The following is an 18,539-nucleotide window of genomic DNA, read 5'->3' as shown; positions in this document are numbered from 1 at the left end:
ATACAGTATGTGACTGGCTCCTCTATCCAATAGTGACACTGGACAATACAGTATGTGACTGGCTCCTCTATCCAATAGAGACACTGGACATACAGTATGTGACTGGGAACTCTATCCAATAGAGACACTGGACATACAGTATGTGACTGGGTCCTCTATCCAATAGTGACACTGGGTCCTCTATCCAATAGTGGCACTGGGCATATGTGACTGGGTCCTCTATCCAATAGTGACACTGGGCATATGTGACTGGGTCCAATGCGTCCAATGCAGAAGTGGGTGTGACAATGGGAGGGACAATGGGTTCTTAACTCCACCCATAATGACTCTAATTACTCTAATCACCCCCACACGTATTTGCTGTCAACACTAGATCAGACAGACCTGCTTTTAATTGCTAAATGTACAGTATAGTAAAACGGTAAAATGATATGTAACCTTATGTGGCAGCTAATCAGAACAAAATTCCCTAATGGGAAGAATAACCTAGAACTCTGACATGTAAATAAACCATTTTCAAAGTACAGCAATTCAATTTAAGTTGCACTACCTGGTTGTAAATAGCTACAGTACACCATTTTTATGCAGGTCTACTTTCAGCAATCAAAGTCAGACAATGAACCCAAAAGTAAAAGCTCAGCTCAAAACATACTCCTGTATACAGCATCACAATAATGGTAAATAAATCTCATCATGCTAGAATTTCTACATGTTTATGGCCATATACGGTACCTATACAATAGGTGAAATAAGAGTGAAATAGCAGTCAATATGAGGTTGGTCAAGTTTGTTCATTATCTAAAAGGATGCTTGATAATGTCCACATGTAGCCCTTTGTTACAAACTAGCTGTGGAAACCTGGTTTCTATTTACTGTGCAGGGCTTACATCCGGTCTAAATCCCACCCACTGTATGCGCTAATTTCCATACACATACATACACGCACACAAACTGTTTCCGTATCCTCCCCACAACGGATGTTGATTTACTTAACAGTACTAACTAAGTAGCGCTAACAGACGTATCTGTTCAATGTATTACACACATGCTGTCTATAAAAACACAAACACAGTGCCTATGTGTCTGTCTCCATGCCCTGGGGAGCGATCGAGAAAATGTAACACTGTCTCTCTCTGTTAACGACGCACACAAACAGAAGCAACCATGTCTAAGACAGAGTAGCTAGGTTAGCTAACTAGCTTCGAGAACACACATACACACACACACATACACAGATTTGGTTTGCCCTTGCAAACCAAATCAGATGATGTGTTTTTCATTATCCTACAAACTAAAGCAACTCCTCCTATTTGGCGTTCAAAGGCCTCAAGTCCAGGGTCTTCGAAACAGGGGTTTGATTTATCATTTTGCCAAATGATATTTGCTCCGAGCTGGAAGTGGTGTGTCTAATCAGTTAGCTAAATAATTAGAATTTCAAACGGGAGCAGTTGGTGTCCGCTCTTCTCCGCGGGGGGCCAGTGAGCCTCAAAGCTGGGCCATGTCAACAAACAGACTGCTGATTGCTTGACTGAGTCAAATAGCTGGAGCTGCTCTGATCGGAACACAAAATCAATCTCGCCACGGCAATCTAGAGAGATTGACATCAAAGTAAAGTCAACTCCCAGACGGTTTTACCTGAGAGTAGCTGCTTTCATCTCTTTCTACTTCTATAATACTAATAACCTGCCGCCCGGACCATAAGCCCATGAACTGTCTGATATTCTGTATTTAATGTCTTTCATGTCTTTCCTTCCTCTGCTTTTCTCCCTATATCTTTCCTTGGTCTCCTCATTCGTTGCTTCCTCCATTTCATTGCTTCTGCCTTTTTCCGTTTCTTAATCTTATTTCCTGCTTCCTTCCCTCCTCCCTGTCACCCTTCCTTCCTCCTTCCTTCCTTCGTCCATTCTTCCATCCCTTTTCTCAATCCTTCTCCCCTTTCCATCGCTCCTTTTTGCTTAATTCTGTTTCTCTCTGTTCTTGCTTTCCTTCTTTCCTCCCTTCGATCCTCCATCCTTCCCTTCTACAATTTATTCCCATATTTTCTTCCACTTGTTGCATTGTTTCTTAATTCCTCCTTTTTTGCTCCCTCCCTCCTTACCCCCCTCCCTCCTTATGCCCTCCCTTGCTCACTGTGATTGGCTGATTCCAGGGGGAAGTGCTGTGTGACCCTGCTGAATGAGACGGAGGCTCTGAAGTCTTACCTGGACAGAGAGGTATGCATGTAATACCAACTCCCCATCTGTATTATGCAGTGGCGTCTCTTCATTTGTAACAATTTTGTGTGTGTGTGTGTGTGTGTGTGTGTGTGTGTGTGTGTGTGTGTGTGTGTGTGTGTGTGTGTGTGTGTGTGTGTGTGTGTGTGTGTGTGTGTGTGTGTGTGTGTGTGTGTGTGTGTGTGTGTGTGTGTGTGTGTGTGTGTGTGTGTGTGTGTGTGTGTGTGTGTGTGTGTGTGTGTGTGTGTCTCTCTCATGAGTTTGGAGAGTCTCACTGGCCGATGAATTATTCAGCGTGTTGACCCAGAATGTTCTTTTCACGCACAGTAATGAGGAGACAGGAGACTAGCAGAGTGGGAAAACGCGCACACACACAAATACAGATTACACACAGTCACACTTTTCTCTACTCCTGCAAATATCTCTCTGTCTGTCTGTATGTCCTCGCATGTTTTTTTAAAAAAAAAGAGAAAATTCACACCATCTTTATTTTCCCAGGATGCCTTCTTCTACTCGCTGGTGTACGACCCTCAGCAGAAGACGCTGCTGGCTGATAAGGGGGAGATACGCGTAGGGAACAAATACCAGGCTGACATCACAGACTTCCTAAAAGAAGGTACATGTACATTCTCTACTAGCACCGAAGTCCTGACGTCACTTGGCTTATCCCCTGGGTTGCGGAAGTAATTTCTCTAGAATCACATTGGGTCATCTTAGAATTGTCTCGTATAAAAGTTATTTGAACTAGATAATGGTGAACGCATAGGCCTATGCGTTGTATGTACGTGTGTCGTGTAAACCGGTGGCTGCGCGCACACACAGGTGCCCCCCTCCTTTCCTCTCTTCTTCTCCCCCCCCCCCCCCCCCCTCCCCCCTCTTTTAATTAATTTACTTCTTTATTGTTTTTGTATATTTTCTTCCCCTTTCTCTAGTATTGTCTCTGCATTGGGGAAGAGTGGGTGGGCATAGTGGGTGGACAGGAGGGAAATGATGGGTGCCTATTTCTATGTATTAACAAATGTATATGTTGACACGAACAAGGACCCCACATGGGAGGGAGAAAAAAAGTAAAACAAAAACAATAAAAAGATTTAAAAAAAAAAAAAAAAAGTTGTGGTCCAAATATAAACAAACGGTCTCTGCGATATTATTAGGGAGGTGGCTCTGTATCGTTTACGGTAGTTAGTCACTTAATGTAACAAAATGTAACTTAATTCCGTGGCAGTAACAATGACGTTTTCTCGCCGTCAGTTTATTCTTCATATCCATACGAGTGAATCCGCCGGTGATCATTTGTTTATTTTTGGAACACAAGTCTATGGGAAATCAGAATGAGGGTAACCCAGGTAGCATGTGTAAATTACGTCAGACCTTGCGTCACCAAGTGTTGACTCTGTTGCATGAAGATACCATGGATTTGTCAGTGATGTCACCGCAGCGGTTTATAAACCGCTTTGAGCATAATGGCATATTGGTACTACGTTCATTTTTGTCTCCACCAGGCCGAAGGCATGGGGAGAGAGTGTTTTGCACTCCGTCCGTCCGTCCGTGTGTCCGTCCGTCTGTGATCAGCTAATCTCCGGCACCGTTAACCTGGTCGATGCCAAATTTTGCACACACACTCCCGCATATTCCCACTAGGCTTTGGAAGAAATGCCACTTGACACTTTTCAAATCAGCCTCATGGTGGCGCTACAACAGGCCAAGCCACGTCACACGCACGCATGTACGCACGCGCACACGCACACACACGTTTATATTGCTCCTAAACATTTTGCCAAACATCACACTCACACTCCTATCCTCCTGGTAGAGACCTGTGCCCAGAAGGGCACTTTTTCTAGTTTTTTGTCTATTTTCTTTTCTTTTTTCTTCTCTGTACTACGTTCATGCTACTTCCGTGTTCCATAACAGTGACATCACTGTCGAATCCTTGGCATCTTTATCGTATCCTTACTGTAGTTTCAGCACCCTTTTCCCCCCGATGAAAGTAGAGACTGACGTCTTTTTTTTTTTTAGATATTTGGTCTTTACATAGTCATAGAACAAAATATTACTAGAATATAGTTTAGATGTTCCAACTCGGAATAATTAAGATGGTATTTGTACAGTTCTTGTAATGCCAGCATAAAATCAAGAACAGTTAAACGTTTAAATGTCAGTTCACCTATACAGGTGTACAGTGCAAACAATATTAACCCATTCTGGGTGGGAACCCCTTTTGGTGTTAGCAATATGTTATGCTTTAGCTATTGAAAAATAGCAGATCTACAAGCTCGTAGCGCGCCACTCGCGCTATGAGCTTGTAGATCTGCTATTTTTCAATAGCTAAAGCATAACAGCTTGTAGGTCTGCTATTTTTGAAAAATCGAAGAACGACTGACATAGAAACATAGCTTTTTCAGAAAACTGTCAGGATGTAGAAGACATTTTTAGAATCTGATCTCGGGTCAAAATGGGTTAACAGTGCAAGTCAATATAGTGAAACAGAACAGTAGTAGAAAGTTATCAAACCCAGCTATGACAGTCAAAGCCAAACCATAATATGCAAATGGTAAAGTAAAAAAAAAAAGCTAAGTAAGTTAAGAAAGCGAGGATACCATGGCAACGGTAGCACTAGCATATGTATTGAAGCATTCCAAATGAAAAGCAGATAATATCTATGCACTTCACAGATTCTGTGCTCCCAGCTTTTTGGCTGAGAAGGGGTCTACTAATTCCTCTTGTCACCCTGCTTGAACTAAACTATTTCCACAGCACTGGGACGTATTATAGGTTATGTATATTCAAGTAGGGCTGCAACTGTCGATTCTTTTCTTGGAGATTTTATCGATTACGTTTTAAAATAATTAAACTATTTTTGAGCAGTGCATACCGCTCCAATGACTGGCTTCGTGTGTCTGTATGTGTGTTTCACAAAAACATTTGATTTCATATTTAGGCATGCATCTGTTTCGGGTTATATTTAGATTGGTCATGGTTAATGTTAGAGTAAGGGCATGTGGAATGAATGTAAGTCAACAACAGTGTCCCTAAAGTGTGTAAGCCCTGCACAGTGAATAGAAACCAGGTTTCCACAGCTAAAACGTGTGTCTCTCTCTCTCTCTCTCTCCCCCCCCCCCTCTACCAGGTGAGGAGGATGGCAGAGAGCTGTCTAAGCTGGAAGAGCGGGTGTGGGAAACCAGCAGTGGCTTGACAGAAAAACAGATCGAACAGTTCTTAGTTGTGGCTCGGTAAGAACCAAATCATGAATCTTAACTACTGTACGTGGTAGGCAGACGGGCATACCTCCATGGGCCAAGGCTCCAAGAACAGTCAGAAATGCAGTTTAAGGGTTTTTATTTTCCCCAAATTCCTCCACTAAACTCCAGTACAGATTTGACAGTGCAAAAAGGCATATAGCAATAATAATACTGGCCAAAAATTGAAAAATGACAAAATGAAATGAACACCTGAGCATACACTAATGAACAAAACCCAACTGGATAAGAACTCTCTTCAGGCTATACCTTGATCACACAATGCCCTGTAGCTCTCCCTCAGGGATGTTATCTGTGTTCCTGCCCACATCTAACTAACTAGTCTGTCCCTGCAGCCTCCCTTAAATAGGAGTGGATCCTACCACAGGACACAGAATCAATTAGCAACATTTCCTCTCAATAAATACTTTCTTTTTTTTGTCACTTAAAATTGTATTAATTTTTGAACAATAGCAATATAAAGTAAAACATACAGTACAAACAAACGTGAAAAAATGAAAATAAAATAAAATCGACGTTGCGTTTCAAACCTTACATCACATATTCCTAGGCATTTACTGTTGCTCCTCATTCCCCCATTCCCTTAAATGTTGTCCATTTGGACCATTTGTCCTCCATTTGTTCTTCCTGCAGTCTCAGACGGTGTGTCAGTTTCCATAAATAACCCCTTCCATAAATAACCCATTGCATAAAAGTAACCTATACATTCCTAAAGATGCGTTACAATTAAACAAATGTAAATCGGCATGCAAACTCAATGACAAATAATTACTCAAAGCATAAGAAACACCCCTCTCCTGCACAGCACTTGGCCCCTTCCTAATAGGCCTATCTCACAGCCCTTCCCCGCCCCCTTTCCAGACCTAGTGGTGTTGACGTGACGTCACTCCATAGACATTACATGTTAAAAGACCTACATTCAGAAGCCATAAACAACGCTTTTTCTGAAGGTGAACTTTATTCTATTTGGTTTAGCGGTCTTAACATCTTGTTTTCTTCATAATAATATTGGTCTTTTACATTTTAACATTTGGAAACGGCCTTAAATGGTGCAGAGAAAGCAGGTAGGGATGTAGCTCTGGTCCATAGCCTTACTCATGGACCAGAGCTACATCCCTACCTGCTTTATCTGCACCATTTAAGGCCGTTTCCAAATGTTAAAATGTAAAAGAGTCAAGAACAATATTATTATGAAGAAAAGATGTTAAGACCGCTAAAACAAATAGAATAAAGTTTACCTTCAGACAAAGCGTTGTTTATGGCTTCTGAATGTAGGTCTTTAACATGTAATGTCTATGGAGTGACGTCACGTCAACACCATTAGGTCTGGAAAGGGGGCAGGGAAGGGCTGTGAGATATGCCTATCAAGGGAAATGCCACCAGCAGTGCAGGAGACATTATTAGCTAAAAATCACACCCGTGTGAACTGAGTGGTGCAACTCCCCTCTCCCCCTGCCCCCCCCCCCCCTCTCTCTCTCTGTCTCCCATTAGCAGGCAACACTGCAGTGTTATCTCTCTCTCTCTGTTTCTGGCGCACCAGACTATACTCATAGTCACATAGTCACATAGGTTAACACGAACATTGCTGTTCCTTGGAGTGGTTGCTCAAAAATCAGTGAACATTTAAATTCCAACACGCAAGTTTAAAACAATAGCCCTTTTGCATGTTATAGAGAACAGTTTCATGTGTATTTGTATATAGGGCACGGATTGCCCCGTGACAGTGTATATAAATATTATTATAAAATGTTTTACACACACACACACACACACACACACACACACACACACACACACACACACACACACACACACACACACACACACACACACACACACACACACACACACACACACACACACACAGAGGAATTGTGACATTAAAACGGCCTCAGTAATCCAGGGATTAGACATTTACCCATTGCAAAGTAACTTTTGTTGCTAAGCAATATTTGCCAAATGTCATTGGCTGAAATCTTATTATTTGCCTGGCAACGTTTTCTTCTGTAATATAATTCAAAAAGTGAAACTGTCATTCATTGTGCATAAAGTATTTAAAACATTTTTTTGTTTTAATCTTGATGATTATGGCGTACAGCTCATGAAAATCCCAAAATCCTATCTCAATGAATTAGAATATTTTATGAGACCACTAAAATATAATATTAACACTAGCACGTCGGAGTGGTCTTTCTGACCGATTTTGAAATTTTGAAGTGGATTTTCTTTGCCCATGAAGTCCTGAGAAAGTTCCCCTTGCATGACTTTTTCTAAATGTTCGATTCCAATCATCTCTGTTTTTTTTTTGCATCTGAAACGTTTTGTAAATATGATTTTAGACATGATTATACCTATTATGACTGCACTTTTTCGGTCAAATTGACCGCCCTCAGACTCCTCACCCTTTCTCCCCCGTAAGCAGTGATGTTCACACCTCCCTCCCGGCTGGAGACGGGCATTGTTCAAGCTAATGTGTCATTTGCATTCCAACTACTTCCACATGTTACGAATGTACTCACAACATAGACTAAATGTTGTTTTAGAGGTTATATTTGTTATATGCGGTTTGCAGAAATAACAATGTCTGACTTTATTTTTCCTGAAACGGAAAAAAATATATGGTGAAATATGGTGTGTTGACTGACTGGCGTATTGTTTCCACCAAGCGCATAGCTCAATAGATATAAATAAATGTTGACTATACACGCCATCTTTATAGCATAATTATGTATGGTGGTGATGATAAAAATAAATAAATTATCCTAGAATAATAAAGTTTATAGCATGGTCTGTTTGACCCGACCGACATTTCCTTTCCTTGGAGCGAGAATGCTTGCCGATGTGCGATTCCAAATAAAAATGACAGTGTTTTAAATCAGTCCAACCCGATAGACGTCCCGAACCTCTAAATGTTTTGTCAGTCAAAAGATAACAGTTCTGTCCGTCCTTCTTTGTCTGTAAACTTTTCTGCACGCGACCAGTGGAACTGATTTGCACGCATCACAGCTCTCTTTTTTTTCTCTCTCCCTCTCTCACGGGGAGGGAGAGTATGTTCATGGATCCAAGTAACTGACGGTGAGGTGAGGTATGCGGAGGTATGCGGAAGTGCATTTTAGATAATGCTGTAGCACTATTTGTGGCGGTGATGCGTCACATGACTTGATCTATCCTATGGTATATAAACCGTGCTGCTATAAACCTCAGCTGCTGCTGAGATTGCAGACATCTGGCGCTGGCACAATCAATCAAATATATATTAATTACATCGATGCGCCCTTGCCCCTTACCCATACACGTGTAGCCTATAATGTCTCCCCCTCTATATAAAAATGACAATATATAACACTAATGTCGTATTTCGTCTGACTGGGCAATGCGCCTGGCTCTGGCTGTGGTATTTTATTGGCTCAATACAAAGTCGGACAGTGTTTTATCCGTTCCCAAACTGTGTTGGACCCCTGTTACCTCCTGACTGAGCTGACGCACCCAATACTCCCAGTATTGTATTTATTTGGTCTAAAGCCGGGATTTTTATATATAATCCGTTAATCACACAATCAAAGACCAAATAATTTGCAGGCAGTTGGTGTTAATTACCTCGCGTTGTGCAAGGGTATTCAATATAGCGCTCACACGTCACTATAATTATAGTTTGGTAAACTGGAATGAAAAAGAAAAAATAAGTCGAGTTGTGCTGTTGAGTTGAAACGCTGCCTTGAATTAGTTGGAATGTGACATTTAGAAGACGATGGCAAGTCGTCAACCCCCCGCCGCGGGGGGGGGAGAGGTGTGAAGAGCATTATAAGAGATGCAGGGAGAGAGTGGCTAATGGAATTGCACGAAAAACACGGTCATCCTGACCGTTAGCCGTCATAGTAGTAGTGAATTTATTTCAGACATGCTAGTGTTAATGTATCTTGTTAATACTTGGTCTGGGCTACTTTTGAACAAATTATTTCATCAATGGGGCGTGGCATGGAGGTGATCAGCCTGTGGCACTGTTGAGGTGTTATGGAAGCCCAGGTTTGCTTTGATAACAGCCGTAAATACATTTGTATTGTTCAGTCTCATGTCTTACACCGTCCTCTTGACAATACAACCTAGATTCTCTGTGGGGTTCAGGTCAGGCCAGTTGGCTGGTCAGTTAAGCACAGTAATACCATGGTCAGTACACCAGTTACTAGTAGTTTTGGCACTGTGGGCAGGTGCCAAATCGAGCTGGAAAGGAGAATTAGCATCTCCATGAAGCTTGTCAACATACTGAAGCACAATGTGGTGTGTTGGCTGTGTTGAAACCATATGCACAATGACTTGAGAATATATGAAAGTTTCACTTTTTGAATTATATTACAGAAGAAAATTTACTTTTACAAAATATTCGAATTCATTGAGATGGAGCTGTATATTGTAGTGTCAAATTGCAGAAATCAGTGATGACACACACACACACACACACACACACACACACACACACACACACACACACACAGTGTATATACTGTATTATGTCTTTATGTCTGTCTACATTTCTCTCTCTCTTTCACTCTGTCTGTCGGTACTGGTCTGTCTGTCTCTCACAGTTCAGTAGGTACGTTCGCTAGGGCCCTGGACTGCAGTAGTTCGGTCCGGCAGCCCAGCCTTCACATGAGCGCTGCAGCAGCCTCCAGAGACATCACCTTAGTAAGATCAATTCTTTCTCACACACTCTGTCTCTCTCTCACACACACACACACACACACACACACCCAAATGCGCACTGGAGTTAAGTCTGTATCACACCGTAGGTGAAGAGCGCGGGAGAGAAACTGGTAATCAAGGGAAATGCTTGTAGCTTGTGTGTGTGTTTTACTGATTGTCAAGGGTTATGTCTGGTTATCCTTAACAAGCGCTCTTCACCAGGCCCTTGCAGCCCCGTGTGGGTCCGTTCTGCCCCAGTTCTGCTTCTCATATATAAAACATCCAGGAGAGGCCTCCAAGCTACAGACATGTACTGTACACACACACACACACACACACACACACACACACGCAAATGCATGCACTCTCTCTCCCTCCCTGCTAAGCCTTACACAGGGGATACACACAAAGACTCCACGACTCAAGTTGTTATCCAAACTCCACAAACTGAACAAATGAAAACTTGTCACACTTGCCATAATTAGTCTAGAGAATTGTGCTGTGCAAAAGAGAATAATAGATTCTGTTTACAAGATCGCAAACCCATTTATACATTACAGGGAGTTGGTGACTGTCAGCCACAGCCCTGGTTGGTTGGTTGGATGGGTGATTGATTCATTGATTAATTTATTTCCAAATATAAGGACATGCCAGCAAAGGAAACAAGTTCAGGGAATAAAGACACAGGGCCCTATTTTGCGTGTCTTAAGTACCAGGTCTTATAATAATAATAATAATAAAACTTTATTTGTATAGCACCTTTCATGACATGTAATGCAGCTCAAAGTGCTTTACACAAAAAAGAAAAAGGCAGGGCATAAACAATACAGTGAGGACATGAATAACATTTCTTTTTTAAAAAGACAAATAAATCAATTCAAAGCAAGGGTGTAGAAGTGGGTCTTGAGCTGAGCTTTAAAAATGTCTACAGAGGCTGCCTGTCGAAGGTACAGTGGGAGTTTGTTCCACGCCGTCGGCCCGTAGAAGCAAAAAGCTGCTTCCCCGTATTTTTTAGTTGCCATTTTTTTAGGCAAAGCGAGCAGGCCAGCAGTGGAAGACCTTAGGGGCGGTTTCGGACATATTTCGGCAGGCAGTCATGTAGGTAGGAAGGTGCGAGACCATTGAGAGCTTTATAAACAAGTAAAAGAATTTTAAAATCAATCCTAAAAACAACCGGAAGCCAGTGCAATGAGGCCAAGACTGGAGTAATATGTTCTCTCATCTTAGTTCTAGTTAAGACTCTGGCTGCTGCATTTTGGACAAGTTGTAATCTGTCAGTTGTTTTCTTAGGCAATCCAGAAAAAAGTGCATTGCAGTAATCAAGCCGATACGTTATGACTTAACGTAAGATGTGGAGGCGTGGCCAATGCTGTTTGGCCACTCAAAACAGCACAAACGCCTCCATGTCTTAATTTAAGTCATAAGACCTGGTACTTAACACGCAGCCGGCGGTAGAAAACAGTGTTAAATTAATCGTCTAGCCTGCCAGAACCGTAGCTACGTTATCCAGGGGTTTACATTCTTGAATCCATGTTTGATCTGATCGCATCGTTAGCCACCGTTCGTTAGCAAAACAGTCCAAGTGGGACAGTGGCCGCCGCCATTTTGAAGATGCGCGCGCATTCACTTGCATTCAATGGTCCGCGTTCAAATGGCTGTATCTCCAAATCGGTGCAATGAATGTTGTTTCTGGTGAAAACAAGGTTTTTCAACGGCCGACAGTAGGCGCTGTGATACTCGCTGTCGGGTTTTTCCACCACCGAGCGAGAGAACAACATTTTGTCATTGTAACATGCGATATTTGGCTCTTCAAAATAAGTGTTACGCACGATAAAACCTTGTGCAAAAACAAATTAAAATGTCAAATATAGGTCTAATAAAAAATGGAGAGCAGTTGGGCAGCAAAACAATTCCAAACCTGAGGCTTAATTTTCTGTCCTGTGTCTAGTTTCACGCCATGGACACGCTCCACACCACGGGCTATGACATGACGCGGGCCATCGCAGCACTCGTGCCCCAAGGAGGGCCTGTCCTCTGCCGGGACGAGATGGAGGAGTGGAGCGCAAACGAGGCCAACTTGTTTGAGGAGGCGCTGGAGAAGTACGGCAAAGACTTCACCGATATCCAACAAGACTTTGTGAGTGGCAAAAGCTTGACAAATGTTGATATATTAGGGATGTTTATTGATTAATTAATTAATTGATAACCGTATCGATCGATTAATATTGATATGCAGCGTCTTTAAAAAAAAACATCTGAGAATCTTAATTTCCCTCAATGTCTAACATAAACATCTACATTTTGCTGATGTACAGAAATAATACAAAAGTCATATTATATTCCTTATTCCAATATTTATTTGACCCTTTGAGATACAGGGCCAGGCAATTGCATCTTTGTATGAGGAATACATTGAAATAAAATTACAAGTGCAAGTGAGCAGTTAGGGTGTTAAGTGCTCAGGGATATCTCAACACATTGCTGGGGCCGGGAATTGAACCTGGCACCTTCTGCTTCCCAGACGGGTTCTCTACCCATTCAGCTTTAGCCACACCAACAAATGGGCTTGCATGCTGTGTGGAAAACACGGCATTGGGACCCATGTGTATCCTTAACTGGATCAGATGCCTCCAGGGCTTGCCTCATGTGCCTCCTTGTCACCGTCTCTCCCTCACAACCTTCTACAAGGTCTATAAGAACATGAAAAACAAGCAGACTGCAAGTACATTTGCTCTACCATGGGGAGAGACTGGAAAGATGGGAGAAAAACTGATTTAACAAAGTGTCTAAACTCATAAGTTGGATTCAGACCCGTGACATTGCGAGTATATTACGCCTGTGCCCACTGAGCCACCACAGCACCCATGTGTGTAATGGTGGAGTTGACTTCAGGATGTTTAGTTATTCACTGGAAGGTAATTGCAGTTCGAGAGTGCAGATGCCAGAAACCATAGTATTATGCTTCCACTGCAGCAAACTTTTGCCTTGCAATTGAGGCCCTTAGCTCTCACTCTTGTGTTACAACTGCTGCAGTAGTATATGTTTCTAGATAGGCGGCATGAAAAATGAGGATTGTGCATGACAACTCTTAGGATATTTTACGCTCCAGACAAATGGAAAAAGAAAAATTCAGGACTCTCTGAAACTGGACAAACTGGTCTCTATATACATTTAAGGCACTACTTGAAGATGCAACACATAGCGACTGTACTTTTTTGTAGCTCCAGTGTATTCGCATTAGGTGTTCTTTTTAATATTGCTATCTCTATCTATATTTCATCTTATGTAAAATTGTATGTATTTGTTGTTTTGTATGTGTGATCATGTTGTACTCAGGGCCTCCTTGCAAAAGAGAACATGCTCTCAATGTTCTTCCCTGATTAAATTAAGGTCAATAAAAGACAAATGATAAATTCATGTCCCTGTGGAACAGGGACATGACAGCGACAACTTGTCGCTGTCAGATATTTCTCCGTTTTAAAATGCAAGCGGAAGACAGTGGGCCGGATCGAACTTAGATCCTTTCCTTCTGAGAAGAATGGTGCTACAGCAGTAATTTATTTTTATTTGTTTTGGTATACCATTTAAGACTGCCTCTGCTGCCACTATGTGCCTCACTCTGCCACCTGGTGGTCGGCTGGCGTCGGTGCAGCTCAGCAGGTTCAACCCAGGCCATGGCTCCAAACAACAGAACTCAACCACCGTTATGGGTGGGGCCTCATCTGGCAACCTGACAGCCCCGTTGACTCTCAGACTTCTTAGAGGGAACTTTTACAATGCATCCTTAGAAGATTAAGTATAGATTTTACAAGTGCAATAAATTAACAGGAATCTGCCTTGATGACATTAACGTGGAGACATATTAAAGACTTGAGGGTTTTTATGTCATGTAACATGGATCACTTAAACATGGGTAACAGGAAAGGGACGGTGTGATGCATTACATGGACCACAGACTATACACATCACCAATAATACTTGCATAATATACATAATCCAGATCAAATAGTATCTGGATATGTTATACTCTCATTTCATACATAGCATCCCATACAATGTTAGATCAAGTGAAAAGTAGGTAATGATAAAATAATGAAAAAATTGAAGGGGAATAAAATCGGCAGAATAATAGTAATGTTTTCCTGCTTCAGGGTCACCATGACAAACTCCTGTACATGCAGACATATCTTCGTCACTCGTTTTCACGTTTCTGTTATTTAGGGTTGTATTTTTTACCACAATGCTAATAAAGTAATTTAGATAGCATGTTAATTAAACAGATGCTAGGTTCATAGGTTTTACCTGCTATCCAATAGTTTCAAAGTACAGATTGTTATTTTTATAGACAGTTGTCTTGGTTGTTTACTTAGGTTCCTTGTTTCTTGAGGCACTACACGGTCTCTGTAATTACTATGCTTATTGAAAGGCCCTTCTGTTTAAGAGCGTCTGCTAAATGCATACATTTGTAATTGTATTTGTACAGCAGTTTAGGGCTGCAACTATCGATAAACCTTTAGATTAATCAAATAATCAAGTTTTAGCAATAATTAGATGGAAAATAAATTCAAATAGATTTTTTTAAAATAATGCACTAAATTGATGATGCGCGTGAGCTTGTAGATCTGTTATTTCTTCTATTTTTTTGTTGGTTTAAATAATTGATTAAACTGATTAGTTTAACTGTTGCACCCCTACAGCAGTTGTACTTTTAGAATTATTAGAGTGCTTTTTTTATTTAGTGTGCTTTTATTATGCATCCACTTACCCTAAAACCAGAAACTTAACGTAGGTATAATGTTTGCCTCAGAACCTGATGGTAGTACTCAACTGCTATCCTCTCTCTCTTTCTCCAGCTTCCCTGGAAGTCCCTCACCAGCATCATTGAGTATTACTACATGTGGAAGACCACGGACAGATATGTACAGCAGGTAACATCATGCATACACACAGGCGTGTACTGGAGGCAGGGGCGGCCTTAGGAATCTGGAGGCTCGTTTCAAGACCAAATATGAGGCCTCCATATATACCTGACATAATTATTCTGTTGATGCAGATGTATTGATACAATAGTTTTGACTGTTCAATATCTCGTGCAGCCATTACATTCGACAATTACGCAACAACACCACCTCTCCTCATCCTGTCGTCCCTTCACGATAAGTGTCTCCCCTTTACCTCCCAATGCCGCACGTTTTACCCATGGTTATTAACAGGAAATAAGTGTAACTTAACATTGTGGGAGAGAGTAAGGCAGCGAGAGAGAGAGAGAGGCCAAGGGTGGCGGGGGGGTTGACTGACACCTGACGGTCAGTCGGCGCTCAGAGGCCCCCCTGAGGGTGGAGGCCCGTTTCAATTGAAACTGGTGAAAGGCCTCCTATGACTGGAGGTGGGGTTGCGGTGGAGCTTCACGTGCGCCTGTGCACGTGTGAGCTCAGCCAGCCAATCCGTGAAGCTGAAGGGAAATTGGGGCCTACACACCCCACTAACACACTGAGCTTTGGTGCGTCCTCCACATCCCTGTGGACTGACAAAGATATGCATAATTTTTTTGGGTTCTTGACAACTATTGGTCCGACCAAATTCCCACTCTGCACTGCAGATCCCCAGGTCATCCCGAGTTATGCCCGGGACAGACATATAGACACAGACGTTTCGTCTACCTTTTCGTGTTCCTTGTACAGGTATCCATGGATGGATGGCTCATAATGTAATCTCTAATTACTGTTTTATTCTGTTTCTGGTCCAGAAACGGGTAAAAGCAGCAGAAGCAGAGAGCAAGTTGAAGCAGGTCTACATCCCTAACTAGTGAGTACCTACGTGTGTGTGTGTGTGTGTGTGTGTGTGTGTGTGTGTGTGTGTGTGTGTGTGTGTGTGTGTGTGTGTGTGTGTGTGTGTGTGTGTGTGTGTGTGTGTGTGTGTGTGTGTGTGTGTGTGTGTGTGTGTGTGTGTGTGTGTGTGTGTGTGTGTGTGTGTGTGTGTGTGTGTGTGATGTAGGTATCCGAGATACATACCTCTATACAAAATTGATTTTCATCAGAGGATATGGATATCATACTTTCACCATACATTTGAATATTAGAATTAAATAAAAATTGTATTGAATATGTATTGACTGTATGAGCAAACATGAAAAGCACATTATACACGACATCAGCCACATGACTGGATTACCTGGATAAATTGGTAGTAAAAGTTGAAAAGCACAAACAATACATTTACCCATATAAACGGTCAATATATAAAACATTTGAAGTAACACGATGGAGAGGATGTTACATCTACCTCAGTATTATAACACTACATTGAAGATTTGAATTTGTATTACTCAAGTAAAGAGCATATGTTGAACCAGGGGCATATACTGTATGTTTGAAAAGTATTCATCAATTTGCCCAATAAAGATTTGAAACAATATATTTGAACACCGCCTCTCTGTTCCATTTGTCAGAGCATCTAAGCATTCATGAGCGATCCCACTACAGTATAGTCAACTAAACACTGCTGTTAGTCTGACTGAATGTTATCTGTTACCATGTCGTATACGACATGGTATTCTGCTGAATCAGCTGTCTGTCGACTGACCCAACCCTGTCACTGCCAACCTTCCGCAGCAACAAACCCAACCCTAACCAGTTGAGTAACAGTATTAAACCAGCCCTGGTCAATGGAGCAGCAGGACCAGGAATCCCCCCTGGTGGTCCCCCTGTTCCCCCTGGTCTACCTGGGCCCCCTGGTCTCCCCCCTGGTCTCCCCCCTGGTCTCCCCCCTGGTCTCCCTGGGGCCCCTGGGCAGACACCCACCCTGGGCCGAGCCTGTGAGAGCTGCTACAGTAAGTCACAAAATATACACTCGGATCAAGACTCTATTATATATACTGTATGATACCTTTAGGGCAGGGGTTCCCCAAATAGCCAGAGACTCTGGCTGCAAACCCCTATTGGGGAAAAAATATCTATTTTTTTTATACATTAGATATATACACGTGTGCGTGCACGCGTGCATGTCAATTTATATTACCGGTATGTATATATTTTTCTTCTCCTTTCCAATTGGCCCCTTTGGCGCCCACTGGTGGTTCTGGCCCCACTTTGAAAACCACTTTGTCCTATAGGGAAAATGCAGGAAAAGAAACCCCAATTTGCTTCACAAGAAATCATGTAGAAAATAAAACATAGTGTACTTAATCGTGCACATAAATAGAAGCCAGCAGCTCCCTGCTGCAACTATACCCACTGTCACTTCTCTGTTCCTCTTAACACCCAATGGGCCTTAAATCTATACTATACCCACTGTCACTTCTCTGTTCCTCTTAACACCCAATGGGCCTTAAATCTATACTATACCCACTGTCACTTCTCTGTTCCTCTTAACACCCAATGGGCCTTAAATCTATACTATACCCACTGTCACTTCTCTGTTCCTCTTCACACCCAATGGGCCTTAAATCTATACTATACCCACTGTCACTTCTCTGTTCCTCTTCACACCCAATGGGCCTTAAATCTATACTATACCCACTGTCACTTCTCTGTTCCTCTTAACACCCAATGGGCCTTAAATCTCATGGCACCAGGAATACATGGGTAATTGACGACCAGTAAATATTAAATAACCAGGTCAGTCTTGGGCAAATTCATACTTCCTTATGCAATTGTGCCATTCGACTGTTGAATATAAATAATTTTCATCGAGCGAAGCGACCGTATAACAAAATAGGAATTAGAGTCGTTGAGTGGCGCTTTGAAGAAAAGGAGCAGTAAATGTCTGGAAATAAAGAGGATGGGAAGGATGAGAACCAGTGAGCCAGTATTATCTGCCCTGCAGCACAGGATTCTATGTGCTAATTTAGTGGCTGTAATTAATTCAGCAATGAATGATTAAAGATTTGGCATGTTTTGCGCACGCTCATGCGAGAGCGTGCGTGTGCACACATGTGTGTGTCTGTTTGGTATGTTGGTTGGTTGATGGTGACTCACTGGATGGATGAATCGCTCTTATCTATATGAAAACACAGGGAAATTTTCACCCACAGTCAGTCTCCCAAACGTGTGTGTGTGTGTGTGTGTGTGTGTGTGTGTGTGTGTGTGTGTGTGTGAGCGAGCGGCTGTGTGTGCGTGCATTCTTGTGCATGTAAATGACTGTGTGTGTGTGTGTGTGTGTGTGTGTGCACTGTGTGTTTGTGTGTGTGTGTGTGTGTGTGTGTAGCCAGCACCTCCTACCAGTGGTACTCGTGGGGTCCTCCCAACATGCAGTGTCGTCTGTGCGCTGCCTGTTGGACCTACTGGAAGAAGTATGGAGGGCTGAAGATGCCCACCAGACTGGATGGAGAGAGGCCTGGACCCAACCGCAACAACATGGTACACATACACACACACACACACACACACAC

At 42.3% G+C, this 18,539-nt stretch overlaps 1 protein-coding gene across 4 annotated transcripts in view; it reads left to right on the top strand.

Annotated features, from left to right (window-relative positions):
- mta1 (metastasis associated 1) overlaps positions 1 to 18,539 on the top strand; it is a 77,728-nt gene that overhangs the window by 38,289 nt on the left and 20,900 nt on the right. For all 4 annotated transcript variants that reach the window (XM_079528928.1, XM_079528929.1, XM_079528927.1 and 1 more), the window contains exons 5-13: positions 2,150 to 2,213; positions 2,712 to 2,829; positions 5,344 to 5,446; positions 10,054 to 10,153; positions 12,099 to 12,287; positions 15,004 to 15,078; positions 15,897 to 15,955; positions 16,762 to 16,979; positions 18,356 to 18,507. In XM_079528928.1, coding sequence (XP_079385054.1) covers positions 2,150 to 2,213; positions 2,712 to 2,829; positions 5,344 to 5,446; positions 10,054 to 10,153; positions 12,099 to 12,287; positions 15,004 to 15,078; positions 15,897 to 15,955; positions 16,762 to 16,979; positions 18,356 to 18,507 — 1,078 coding nt within the window. The remainder of the gene's footprint in view (positions 1 to 2,149; positions 2,214 to 2,711; positions 2,830 to 5,343; positions 5,447 to 10,053; positions 10,154 to 12,098; positions 12,288 to 15,003; positions 15,079 to 15,896; positions 15,956 to 16,761; positions 16,980 to 18,355; positions 18,508 to 18,539) is intronic.

The sequence above is a fragment of the Electrona antarctica genome (genome assembly GCF_951216825.1).
Source record: "Electrona antarctica genome assembly, chromosome: 18".
NCBI lineage: Eukaryota > Metazoa > Chordata > Actinopteri > Myctophiformes > Myctophidae > Electrona > Electrona antarctica.
Note: the sequence above shows the minus strand (reverse complement) of the source record. Positions and strands in the feature narration are given on the sequence as shown.